We start from the raw sequence: 14,331 nt of genomic DNA on the forward strand, positions 1-14,331 counted from the left end.
ATATATATAAATTAGTATATTTTGTTATATGAAATTAATAGTAACTATATTATTTCTTTACTTATTTTTTGCTGTGCTTTTTACTTTGTACTTAAATTTTTATTTTGTATGCATAAATTCAAAATTTGTTTTTAATCTTTTAATTTGAAATTTTAAAAATTCTGTACTTTATTTATTGCAAAATTATATTAAAATGGCAATAAAAAGCATCAGAAATCAATAAACATATTTAAAAAATAATTTTTAAGATAAAATTGTGTAGTCCTAAAATTCACACAATTTAAAAACATTCTAGAATCTTATTAATAAAAATACAGTAAAGCATCAAAGATCTAGACATCAGAAATTTGAATTCTGCCACCAAAAATACATATTAATTTACACATATATTTGAAAATACGTTTGGGGACTTTGTCCCAATTAGTCCAGTTTTCTAATAATTCACTGTATAACGGAGAACCATTACAGTTGTCATCACACTGTTCTTGCTTTAATTATCTGTTGAAAATAATGTAAAAATAACAATGAGATATCAATGTTGTTTCTTCTGATGTCAGATATGACACATTCTTATTTAATTAATAAAATTTATTATGTAATTAATCCTTTTATCAAGATGTAAATTGACAAGTGAAACTAATAATATCAGTGTAAGAAAAATGTAATCTGAGATGTTTATTAAACGATATAAAATCATAACCATAAAACTGTAAACTGATCTAGTAGCATTTGTGAATGTTGCTTTGGAGAAGAACTAATATACACATATCATCTGGATGTGTACATTAATTAATTGTGCTGAAGCATAAGTGTCACTTATATGCATTTACAGTCGACCCCCCCTATAACACGGTAGATACGTTCTGAGTTTTATGAATCCAACTTTTACGAGTCCAGTCTATCACAGCCCGGCACATATGCAGTTTACGAACTACGGCTGTTTGAAAGGTTTTCTTCCACAAAATTAATAGATTCTAGACTAATTCGACTCAACATTTCCAAAATACGTATAATTTTTTGGGAATAATCCATATAAACTATGCTATAAACAAAAAATTGTAGGATTACTTACCGAGTGTGCATCGTTCAACTACCCCGTTGCTTAAGCTTGTTTTCGTCGTGGAGATTGTCATCGAATAGTGCTCGCGTGCTTCCTGATAAATTATTTTTTTTTGCGAAAAATTTGCTGAACTTTAGAGACGTCATTAATATAAATATAATTTTTATGGACGTTAAATAATAAATGGTTTTTAGTAGATCCACTGCTCGTTTAAACTCAACGGTTTGTGCAATCCTGTCGCGACACAAGTCGGCAATGACATTTTACCGAATTACAGGAGTTTTTTTTACATGTTTGTATGAATACTGTCACAATTTTTTTGCCATGATATAGGAATCCGATCTATAGGAACCCATGTTATAAGGGGGGGTCGACTGTACTGTAAAGATGCAAGAATATGTACAAACAAAATATGACATTACTAAATGGCAGTTTTTTTTATTTAAAATAAAAAAATTAACAAAAATGAGCATTTTTAGATTAGTTTTTGAAATGTTGGTTGCTGTAGGAAATTTGTGACATATCAGTTGAGAACCATTGAATTAATCAACTTCTAAATTAAATATAACTAAATAATATTTCCCTACCTTGCATAAAGACTTTGGTGTGGAATTAATTGCTGTGCAAAATCAAACTGATATATATATATAATTGTGAAGTGAGTGGCACAATAAATAAGAAGTGGTACTTTGCTAATAGCATATCTATGACCCAATTTTAAATTACATGCTATCCATGAACATATTGCAAGAAATGCTACAAAATATACTGAAGAGATTATAGAAGGTTGAAGAATACCAGCTCCAGCCATGAATATAAGAACTAATGTTTCACCTAATAATAAAAAAAATTCTGAAGTGCGCTTTTTCCTTTGTAATGTTGGTTTTAGAGTAGCGGCATCCATTTGTTCTTGACCTTCACATGGTGCTGAAACATCTTGAAGTTTGTCACATGTTACTAAAACAGCAACTGAACAAAAAAATACTAAAAAATCTAATCCAACTAAACGAATAGCTTGCAAAACTTCTATACTATCTAATCTATTCAACCCTATTAATCCATATAGATGACCATCCCAATTACCTGTAAGAATTAAAATCATTTAAATATTTATAATGTAAAAAGTATTAATAAGCTATATTTACTTTTATTTATATTAATATCCTAAAACAACAAGAAATATAAANGTTATGAGCAGCAATCTCATTTTGAATTATTTCTGAAGAAAAATATAAATCTCACCATTGAAAAAAATTACATTTAATTTCAGGAAATTGTGTTTATTCGATACGCTGTAAGTTTCAGAGGTTAAAACCTTATCTAAGAAGGGCAATGAACATCTGTGGTGCATATGTTTTTATATATAATCTATAATAATAATTATATAGTACATAAGATTTCTGTAAATTTTGATATTAGCATTGATAATTAAAACATTTTTATTTAAAAATTTAAATACTGTATTAAACTTACCAGCAATTGCCTGAATGGTCCCTGAGATTGTAAAAATGCTTTTCCTCACTATACTTCGAATACAGCATCCCAGAAGAGAAGTGAAGACGGTAAAAATCATCAAGACTAAGCCGCAAGCAAAGAAAACGAGCGCCGCTTTCCAAAAATTGGGAAAATCGTCAGATGGCATACCAAAACTTGTTACAAAAGGAGCACAGTTATCGGTAAAAAGTTGATTAATCTCGTGAAGTTTGGTACAACGATTATAAATACCTGAAAAATCAATATGTGTTGATTTAATTTCTAATTAAATTAAATTGATTCGGTATCGTTTACAGATTGCAGCAAGCTAAACTTAAGAGAGATTTTTTAACGAAAGTCGTTACCTAAGGTCGGAGAGAATAACTCGTTATTGTTAAAATCACTGCGAACCAGAAGTTGTTGTCTTGTCCTGAGACCCGGCTTTCTTGGAGCTCCGATGAGCCAGCTGGGTGTAATGACCGCCGCCACCATAGCTAATGTTGTAGCTATGGTAAGAAGTGTCCATAATAGCGTACGGGATGTCACAATGACATAACACATGATTATCACAAATACATTTATGTTACTTTCACAGGAACATTTACTTGAAGAAATAAGCTTTTAATCCTGTAATGTTAAACAAATTTTAGACTTGAAAAACATATTTTAAAAAAATAGGGATGTTTGAGATGCCAAGCAGGGCTATGTTCAATAATGTGGCATGCTAAATAGGAAATCTAATTAGCTAGAACAGAAAGAACAACCATTATGAATATCTTTGAATACTGCACAATTTATGAATCAAATTGGGTTAAAAATGGCAGAATACACAAATGATTGTTTATTCTGTCTGTGATATATTCTCCTCTTTATTTATTGTAATCATAGTTTTGTGATTGTTAAATATATATAAACTAGTCTATATGTCTTATAAATGACAATGATGAAATAGAAAAAGATGACATTGCCAGTTATAACTTAGCATTCACTATTAAGAACTCTTGGTCAATATTTTGTTAGAAATAAGTTCAGGATCTTAGCATAATTATTGAGTAAGAACTTTGCATCATTAAACACAGCAGCTTATAGTTTTTTACTACATTATTTTTCATTTTGAGTCTGATTTAAAGAAAAGTTCATAATATACACATGCTACTACATGAACTTTATTTTATGATATATATATATCATCAAAAAAAATTAAGTATAAAATATTATCATTATTTATTTATCAGGAAAATATATTAGTAAAATCAACTATTCAAAACTGGGTATAGGAAATCCATGCAGCAGTCTAAGAAATGGATGAAATCTAATGACATCATTGCCCTCAAAGCTGATAAGTCTAAAGACATTGTTCTTATGTATAGGTCTACATATTGTAGTGGCATCCAGGAATATATACATGACACCCACTGTTCCATAACCCCTGACAGCTTCCTCCAAAAGTTCCAGTCCAGGGAAATTTGATTTTCCAATGCCCTACTGGTATGCCTCCTTCATCTGAGTAATGCTACATTCACTGTCCCTGCCATACTTCATATCTTCACATTCATGAAGATACATTAAGCCTGGCACACAACTTCAATCAACTGTGGATAAATCTTCATCACCTACCATATGCTTCAAAAGGATAGTAAACAGTTAAATTTTAGACAACCTTCCTATATACCTGTAAACCAACACCAACATACTGGAGTTAATCAAATGCCTCAAGAATCTCACGATCCATGGTCCAGTATATGTTATGGTTTCTTTATCCTTCCATCCAATTTGAACCCTGTTTTTGTTCTCTGCATAAATTCCTTCTTAGCAGCATTCAGGACTCAGCTAAACATCACCTTAATATCCTAGAGCTTGCCGATCTCTTATGCCACACTTTTATTTTGCTTTCAAGGGCATGACTTTTCGGCAAGGCAGGGATGTACCTATGGGCAGCCCCCTCTCAGGCACCCTTTGAAAAATGTCATTTGGCAATTCAAGATCTCCATTCTGCCTGCCTTCAACCACCACATTCTCTTATATGCACATTATGTCAGCAATATTCTTATCTCATGGTAACAAAAATCCTGTATTCAAGATTTCTTGCATATAATCAACACCAATCCCTACAGCCTTTGTCTCCCCCTGGAATAAGATAACAAACAAGAAGTTCACTACCTTTATCTGTAGCTTACCTTATCCAATAGACACATATCAACTAAAGGCAGCCATGTTAAAGAAAAAAAGAAATATGAGAAGGGGTAGGGATGAAAATCTTCAGTGGCCTAATTTGTTGAGCCTTCACCCATTCCTCTGACATTCAAGACAGGGGTAAGGAATTTTAATTTAACACTCAGTATGCCATCAGGCAACATGGTTACTCTCCACACATCATCAAAGGTCTAACTCATTGTCATTTCTTCTCCACCTCCATCATACCTAACAATCACTTCCATGACACCATATACAAAGCTATTGCATACAGAAAACTAGTCACCCTGTAGAAGAATTGCTAAAAAAAATAACTTCCAATTAGCTTTCATTAAAAGTCCTCAGTTTTTACCATTCTCTGTAATGACAGACTATTCAGATATGCACTGCGAATCTGGTATATACTGTATACTATCCCTGTTACAGATCACAGAGCCACAACTTAGAATATGTGGGTGCTACAGAGTGATCTTTAAACATCTGCCTCAAAGAACATCAAACTTCCATCATAAAAGGGCTGGCCAACAACACATTAGCAACCTTTGCTCTGACCAGGGCTGGATCATCGCATAGACAAATGAGACAAATGTCTAGGGCCCAGTTTTTAGAAGGGCCCGGTCAAACTGTCTATTTTGAAAAAATTTGTAAATAAAATAGTTTACTGTTCTGTTGGACAACTGTATATAACAGTGTTTCTCAACCTTTAATGAATCAACGTAATATCGCCCCTTCACTTCAAAATTCCGATGCCGAGGGCCAAGGCTAATGCCAAATTCGTACTGCATTGAATAGACTAATGACTAGTATAATGTTATTTGTTTAATTATTGTACAATATAACGAATAAAATATCTAATTATTCTTAATATAATGTTTTACTCTATCGCCCAAAAAATTGTTTTTCGCCCCCTCCAAAATATAAATTGTTACTAATCGCCCCCTCAGTATGGAAAAATGCCTACATGGGGGCGATATTGCCCCCGTTGAGAAACACTGGTATATAATAAACAAAAATATACAGTATTGCTTTTTATATGATTATAGTGAATTCTAAAATCTAAAGAAAAGGAATGTGGGATAGCGCGCCTCCAGTTGGTTATTTTTTAATTCACTTGGAGGCGTTGTGTCTGTTTAAACCTCCCGAGTTAACTTCTTCAACCTGTTTGTTGATATCTTGTTTTGGTGATTATTTACTGCCATTTATGTGAAGGGGTGTTTGTGGGGTTCGGCGAAAAATCGGATCCGCGGAAATCAGCTCTTTGAAAGAGCAGCGTTGTTCTGTAAAATTCTGTGTGAAACTCCAAAAATCCTTCACGGAAACTTCCCACGGGTGGGTGAAACAGTGCTCCAAAAAAGCTCAACAAGTTCGCTTAAATTTTAAGGTGATGTTGACTGTTTTTTTCTATGCAATAGGGATTGTGCATCGCAAATACCTATCTACAGGCCAAACAGTCAACACAGAGTACTACTTGGTGTTATGAAATGCCTAAGACACAGAATCAGGCAAAAACGGCCTGAACTTTGGAGAAGCAGCGAGTGGTATTTTTCATCACGACAATGCGCCGGCTCATTTGCCCCTCAGAACTCGTGAGTTTTTGGCCAAAAACAAGACCACTGTGTTTCCCCCTACTCACCTGACCTGACACAGAAATACAAAAACGTTTTTGAAAAACAAGTTCATTTATACATTTTCCATAATCCATTAATAACAATGATTTGTGGATTATGGAAAATTTATGACTTTTGTTTTTTTCAAAAAGGTTTTTGTATTGCCTGAAGAGGGGTGTAAAAGGATTAAATTACACCTGAAATGCATAATAATAAATACTAGCATCTAAATATTTCAGTATTGGCTTTGTCTCTGATTAAATGTTGTTACAGATGAAAAAACAATGGTTGATTTAATCTTTTTAAACTTAAAAATTTTTACATTTTAAAAAATAAACTGCACTATTAATATATTTATTTATATATTTAAGTATACAAGACAAAAGAATATTTATATTCAATTAATCAAGATACTGAAAGAANTAAATAATTAAAATGAAATTTAGTTATAAAAATAGTTTGAAAATATATTATTAAAACTAATTTTTTGTTTTATTGAAGCTTAAAAATTCCTAAAAAATGAGATTAATTTAGTAACGATTTTGTTTAATCTTCAGACCTGACACGTACAGTACGATCCAATTCTCACAAAGTAAATTTTAAAAATAAAAAAATATATATAAATATAAATATTATAAAATTATTTTATACCTCTACTAAGATTTATTAACAGAATAGAGTAAGTAACGGTATCAAAGTAGTAATATATCAACATAATAAACTGATAATTTTAGTAGAAACCCTCATAGATTCTAAATAACTAAAACTTAAAACTGTATTTAATATGTTTATAATTTCGTTAACTTATAAATATATTATTAACATATTACTGTACATATAACAATCATAAACAAAATAAACTCTTTGCGGAAAGTATTGACTGTAATGCTTTTAAAATGATGATGTTATCATATAATATGGTTATATGTTATACTAAACTAAAAATAATTTTATTACGAATTTAGATATGGCTGTCAAATCTATCTGTCATATGCAATTTCGCATAGAAACCATCGATTCCATTTAAACTGTAGGTAAAGGTATTCGAAAATGATAAGTGAAGGGAGTGGTTCTCACCTTTTTGTACTGGTAACCCCCGGAGATTTAATAAGGTTACAACCTTTTAGCTGAGTAAATCTGATATTCAATTATAAATAATTATTTAGATGATTATACTGAAATCTGTGCCAAAAGCTTAAAAAATGAAATCAAATTTTTGAAACTTGTGCCAAAGCACAACTGTCAAAAACTGTAACTTATGTTATTATTGTGCTTTTGGCACAACTAACAACATGTAAAGCATGGCTCTTGTCAATATAGCTAAAAATATATTGCCACTGCTTCTGCACATACATTGCAAAAATTACAGTTGAAATTTGCAATATTTTTTTTATTTTTTCCATTAAAAGTGTTTAATTTTTAGATTATCATTTACACAGATATAGACCAAAGAAAGATAATAGGGGCAATTGCCTCATAACATTTATTTTCATTGCTAATAGGAACTTCATTATTTCTTTAAAATAACATTTACATTTTAATATTTTTATAATTACTTTTCAATTTTATTACATTTTTATATTGTTTAAGTAATTTTGAGAGAGAACTTTTATTTTATTATATGAATTAAAAATTATTCCCCAAAAATTTGTTTCTTGATCCATTTATGCATTTACAATCATTTAATTTGAATAGTAGTTAAATCCTACATAATATAATACTAGGTGTTTTCTAGGAAAACAAAACAGCTCTGCATTGTAGGTTTTTCTGTTTTGGCTTCACATAAAAACAAAAATATGGTGACACACTTTTAATGTTCTGTCTAAAACAGTTTAAAACCTGCTGGTTCAGTGAAGAATGTGCATGTCCATTGTCATAAATAACAAAAATGTCAAATGTTTAAAACATCCCACATGTACTACAGTGGTCTACTGACTGTTAAATGCTTGAAACAGAGAAAAGACCTGGAAAAATGGTTTAAAACTGATCTAAATCTAAAATAAAAAATTGTAGCAATCAATGTAAGTTGACAGCAATCTAAACTTGATTGACATGTAGCACCAGCCAGCTTACAACCAGCAATTGGCCACAGACTTTACATGGAAAACTATGACCTCAAATATCTCAGCCCTTAGACTGAATTACGAAATTCCAGCTTCGTCATGACATCAGCCTTGCTGAGTTGTACAGTACATACAAGGTCTGTTCAAAAAGTATCGGACCTTATTTTTTTCCGCGTAAACCAATGATGCGAGAGAGGCCTTCTTCGGTGGAGTTATGGAGGGGACAGTCATGCACAGCCCTGAATTTTTTCCCGCCTGCAGAAAGCGTCAGTCGTTGGCAATCGGCGTATGAGTGAGGTCATGTAGTGCGCTCTCGTCGGATTTCACTAAGCTGGAAAATGACTGAACAACGTGAGCAGCGATATTACATCAAATTTTGCCAAAAACCTTGGCGATACCCGAGTGTAAACCATTCGCAAGATTCAGCAGGCTTTCGGGGACGATCCTCGAGGCCAAAAAAAGCGCGGCAGGTCCGCAGCAATATCAAAGGTCATGTTGACAGTTTTTTCGACTCTCGTGGGGTGGTGTGTCGTGAGTACGCACCACAAGGCCAAACCATCGCAAAGGAGTACTACCAGGAGGTCCTTCGTCGTCTTTCCGATACAGTGCGACGCAAACGACCGGATCTGTGGTCGATCAAAACTTGGCAGCTCCATCGTGATAACGCATCCGCCCATTCTGCGCATCTGATTCGGGCTTTCGTCGCCAAACACAATACTCCTGTGGTTCGTCACGCTCCGTACTCTCTCCACATGGCTCCGTGTGACCTTTGGCTATTTCTCAAGCTGAAAATGCCGCTAAAAGGAACCCAAATTTAGTCGAGAGAAGACATCATGCGAAATGCGACGGACCGGCTGATAACCATTCCAAAAGATGCGTTCCAGCAGTGTTTCCAGCAATGGCAGAAACGCTGGGAGAAGTGTATACATTACCAAGGAGACTACTTTGAAGGGGATTAGGGTTTTGTTCCTCAAAGTCAATAAATTTATTTTTGCCGACCAAAGGTCCGATACTTTTTGAACAGACCTTGTATTTGCATAAAATCTTGTTTAAAGGTTATGTGGTTGTTTTAAACTTCAATCACAGACAAAACACCTGACTTATTTAGAGCTCTGCTCAATTATTCAATAGTAGTATTTATCTCATAGTAAATCACTGTTGTCATGAAAGAGAGGGCCATATAATCTCTATGGAGATATTTCACAAACCTGTTTAGCATGAGACAGACTTAGTCATATTTAACAGTTTGGTCTGTATTTTTAGTTTTAACCTTAACTGGAATATCAATATGACTTTAAATTATTATTATTATTGTAATCTGTTTAATGAAATCTGATTATTATATTATGCTTATTCCAAAACATAAAATTCAAATTGCTAAACATTGTCAGGAGGTTTTAAGTTTTTTTTAATAATTATATTTTATATATATATACAATGAGAAAAATTATTTTATCAGAAAATCCTTTATGATGTAATTAATACATACAGATATTTCTTCTGTATTAATTATACAATGAATTAACTGAATGTGAAATTGATAATTTCCAGTAAAACATTTAGGAAGATTAAAACAGCTATGGAAGACTGTTTCATAATAATAAAATATAAAAAATGATTTTTCCACAGATGCAATCTTCAATAAGTAGTATTGTTAATGTATAATATTTCAACGTAACTAATTGGAATGACTTGCAAATATGTATTGTATTACAAACCGAATAGTATCTTTCATTATTTCTTATCCAACTACAGGATACAAAGAATATTATATACTGAATAATACTATACAAAGACTATATAATACAAGTATACTAAACATCCAAAGCCTGACACGTAGATACTCGACCAAACAATCGCTTTAAACAATCGGCTATAAATCTGCTATTATTAATGATTATATACTAAGTAATTTGTACTATATATACTAGTACCAAATTACTTGGTGTTTAATTATATAATGCAAAGAATATAATAAACTGGAAATATTCTGTCTACTTTTGTCATTTCTAATTAAAAATACTGACATGCTTTAGTTTATACTTTGATTGAGAAAATATGATTAATACTATTGTTATATTTGACATATAGGTCAAAATAATATTTTAAATATAAATGCCAAAGTCAAATGTTAAAAGGAATGCATAGATACTATATTTTGCCAGAAAGTATTAAGTCTCTGATGTTATAAAAGTTACCACAAAAAACTTAATTCTCTAGAATAATGATTGTCACAGTAAAGGATCCATTCAATAATAAATAGATCATAAATTATCCTGTTGCTAGATTATTAAACTGTTAATTTATATCACATTGTGTGGCCTACTTTATTACCCCTGAATTATTCAAACTAGTAAATATTTCATTTCTTCCTATATTTAGACTCCTGGTTTCTAAGACAATCAAATTTACCATGTGATTAGATGAATAATGCACTCTTGGCAAAAATTTTCCTCCTCTTTTTTTCTTCTGTAACTAAAGAAAAAAAAATTATACTGTTTTCCACTGTGTATCCTATAAATGTAAGAAGTTATACTTATCGTTTTCATAACATGTTTGTTATAAAAACGTTACGGTAACAAATAACTCGTTTTAAGCGAACAAAAATATTAAAAGGGATAACCTAACTCAACACAAATGGGATGATTAATTGTTGATTCTTGTGAAAGTTTTTTTGGGGGGTTATTTTCAAATACAGCAGACTCAAAATTATCATTTTATTAACTTTTGAATTTAATACATAAATTTATTTTATACCAATTTTTACTTTTTAATAGCATTTTAATATTTTGCGAACCTTCATAAAATTTTTAACAACCTATAACTAAACATCATCTCTCTAATACCGATTATCAACAATTTTTGATTTGATTATTCACAATAATTTATTGAATAAATTGAATTTCAAATAAAAAGTTTTTATTCCACTTGATAAAAAATTATATCTGAAGAGATCTTTCACTGAGCGAGATTGAAATTTGCGAAAAAACTCGCAGCCAAAACAATGCGCTTAAAGTTTTATTTGATTGATAAACCACTTAAATAAGAAAGTTGTTATCGTTTTTCATCAAAAACTATAAAGAAAATTCCAAATTTAGCAAAATATTCTAAAAATATTAAATACAAATAGACTTGAAGACACATTAAAAAATAAACTAACTGAATTGAAACGAATTTTAAGTCTATAAATACACATGTATCGATTTTTATATCTTAAATCTTTTAATTATTAAATATTTTTCTCTTTCGTTATGATTAAATACAAGTAAAAAGAGAATTTCTTTCCTTAGTTAAAAAATTAAAAATTAATTTCTATAGTACAAATTATATTGCTAATTAATGATAATAACTGTTCTTTATTTTTTCAATAAGTAATCCTAAAAATTAAGGTAATTCAGATATTGAGAATTAAATATATACGATGTAGAAATTGTCATTTGTTCCCAAATACTTAAGAACATAAAATTTTGTTGTCCTAAAACATTATTTATAAGAGACGTTAGAATAAAATAAGTGACGTATCCAATCATCATTGCTACAGGGTATGGGAATAGGTTTGTAGATAAAAATTTTCTTTTCTATATACAGATGTAAAACATATTTCTATACGCACACTTACAAAAATATATTTTACAAAAAAAAAATATATATATATATATATTTATTTATTTATTTATTTATTTTTAATTAAAACGCGGCATATAAGATTTCTCTTCCTGAATAGGATAATAATCATTTTTAGTTTGTAGCATATTATTCGATATTCTTTTATATATGTACGAGTATACAGTAATACCCCGAACTTACGCGATAGGTGGGACCGAGCGGTAACCGCGTAAGTCGAATTCGCGTAAGTCGGGGTATAATTTCGCATATAAATACATACAAATAATTTTTAATTGGGGCCGGAGACTAAAGAAAACAATAATTTAGAAAAAAATGTCTAATAAAATCTTAGATAATACATATGTATAACAAATTAGGCCTATATTATTTGACAATTTTTCACATTTACTTGATTATTACGCAATAATTTTAACATTGTTTCCATCTCAGCGATAATACTGTGACGTTTACGAATGATGCTTGAATTTAAAGATTGAGCATTTTTCACAGCTTCGAGAATTTTTTCTTTGCTTTTTATAATTGTTCTGACCGACAATTCCGGTAGATCAAACTTCTTTGCCAATTCACAAATTTTCATTTTTGTATCGAAGTCTTTAATAATGGGTACGTTCGTAAAGTCAAACGAGTTAAACGCGTTAGTAACGAATCGTTCGAAAAGTCTAACGAAATAGGAATAACGATGACGTCATTCTCGTTTAACTCGTTCGACTTTACGAACATACCCAATGTTAACTTTACATTCCAAAGATAAAGTTTTTCTTTTCTTGTTTGATGCAGAAGAATTAGTTCTACTTCGTTTGGATGACATAGTAGAGTCTCTCGAGTCTCCGTAGATATAACAAACACAGAAATAAATAACACAAAATAAATTGTAGCTATGTGTGGATTCCGCGCGACACATCCGAACATGTAAGCTGAACAATAGTGTGGGGGGAGTGAGTAATCAAGGGTTGCGTGGCGCTCAAACAAAAGACGAATCGACGAGATTTGAAAATCGCGTAATTCTGGGTTCGCGTAAGTCGGGGTATTACTGTATTTGCATTTAATGCTTAGATTCCACATTTAGGAAAAATCCAAAAAAATTTTTAATTTATGTTTATTTTTATACCGTTTTCTATGACAACAGATTAACAGAATCATACTGTGATCTAGACGACTTTGATTTTTCATTTTTAAATGCGGGAGGGGTACACAATGTTTGATCAATAAAGGAAAATCTCCATTTCACTTGTAGAAAAAAACTAATCTCTCTCAGTAGAAATATTTATATAAATATGAAAATTAATCGCTCAAATTGTTATCTTATTACGATGTCTTTTGAAGAAGCTGGCTTAAGGCTGTTATACACGTTACAGAAATCCTCCAAGGATGTACTTAACAGACGAAAAAAAATCGAATATAACTGGCTGGATCGAACATAGTAATTTACAAAACTTATTAAAATATTTCCCAACGTATAAAGAATTATTTTTATTTAAAGGTGGATAGATAGAAAAAAAAATCACGGTTAATCCTCAAAGGATTTAAGGCTCTTGCTCAACTTTCTCGGCACTCGAACAGGAGGTTAAGAGGACCATTGGGAAATCTGATAATTTTCAATTATACTACGATATAAATTTGACAAAAAGTTAAAAGGTGTAATTTTGCTGAATTGCGATAAAAAATTTTTGTTGAAATGATAGGTCTCTACAGCATTAACTCAAAACTGTGCGTACCATCTCTTGAGATGTTATTAAGAAATAACTTTTATATTATTATTTTTAAAAATGCAAGAAAAAGGTTAATTTTTGGGGTGGAGGCGAGTTTTTAACAATATTGTAAATGCCAACAAGTAAAATTTGCATTAAATACGATACCACTCGAGATATTACATGCTTTTATCTATCTCACATTCCTCTAGATTCCGTACTCCAAAATTTAATAGCATCAATAAATATATATAGACCTACATGTATTGATAGTCCTAATATACTAGTCACCATGCCAAATTTCATTTCTTAATTTATACCCCATTCTGAGATATTAAACGAAACACACTCGAAATTTTTTCCTTTTTGTTTTTTTTTTTACTTTTTGGTTCAGGCCATTTCAAAATGTCGAAAAACTCGGGTCATATCTGACACAATTACAATACTTTCCCGCATTATGTTATAACAGATGAGGAAGTAAAACTGAACCAAAATAACTTTTATTCTTTTTAATTTATAATGAAACATTTCTTCCATATCATTGCTTTTGCTTTGATGATGGCATACCTAAAACAACTAATATTGATTTTTGCATAAAAACCTTAAGTACAGTACAGTAC

At 31.0% G+C, this 14,331-nt stretch overlaps 2 protein-coding genes across 2 annotated transcripts in view; both read right to left on the bottom strand.

Moving 5' to 3' along the window:
- LOC111634696 (piezo-type mechanosensitive ion channel component 2-like) overlaps positions 1-14,005 on the bottom strand; it is a 176,734-nt gene extending 162,729 nt beyond the window's left edge. Inside the window, exons 1-3 of the mRNA XM_023379534.1 lie at positions 13,914-14,005; positions 12,320-12,327; positions 1,648-2,143 (exon numbers count right to left, since the gene is read on the bottom strand). Coding sequence (XP_023235302.1) covers positions 1,648-2,143; positions 12,320-12,327; positions 13,914-14,005 — 596 coding nt within the window. The remainder of the gene's footprint in view (positions 1-1,647; positions 2,144-12,319; positions 12,328-13,913) is intronic.
- On the bottom strand, positions 2,369-3,155 carry LOC111634698 (LHFPL tetraspan subfamily member 2a protein-like). The gene is made up of 2 exons (XM_023379536.1): positions 2,899-3,155; positions 2,369-2,785 (listed from the first exon to the last, which is right to left on the bottom strand). The coding sequence occupies exons 1-2, from the start codon at positions 3,092-3,094 to the stop codon at positions 2,418-2,420; spliced, it is 564 nt and encodes a 187-aa protein (XP_023235304.1). The 5' UTR covers positions 3,095-3,155; the 3' UTR covers positions 2,369-2,417.
- Positions 14,006-14,331: the final 326 nt, after the last annotated feature.

The sequence above is a fragment of the Centruroides sculpturatus genome, unplaced genomic scaffold (genome assembly GCF_000671375.1).
Source record: "Centruroides sculpturatus isolate CEXI.00-Female unplaced genomic scaffold, Cexi_2.0 scaffold617, whole genome shotgun sequence".
NCBI lineage: Eukaryota > Metazoa > Arthropoda > Arachnida > Scorpiones > Buthidae > Centruroides > Centruroides sculpturatus.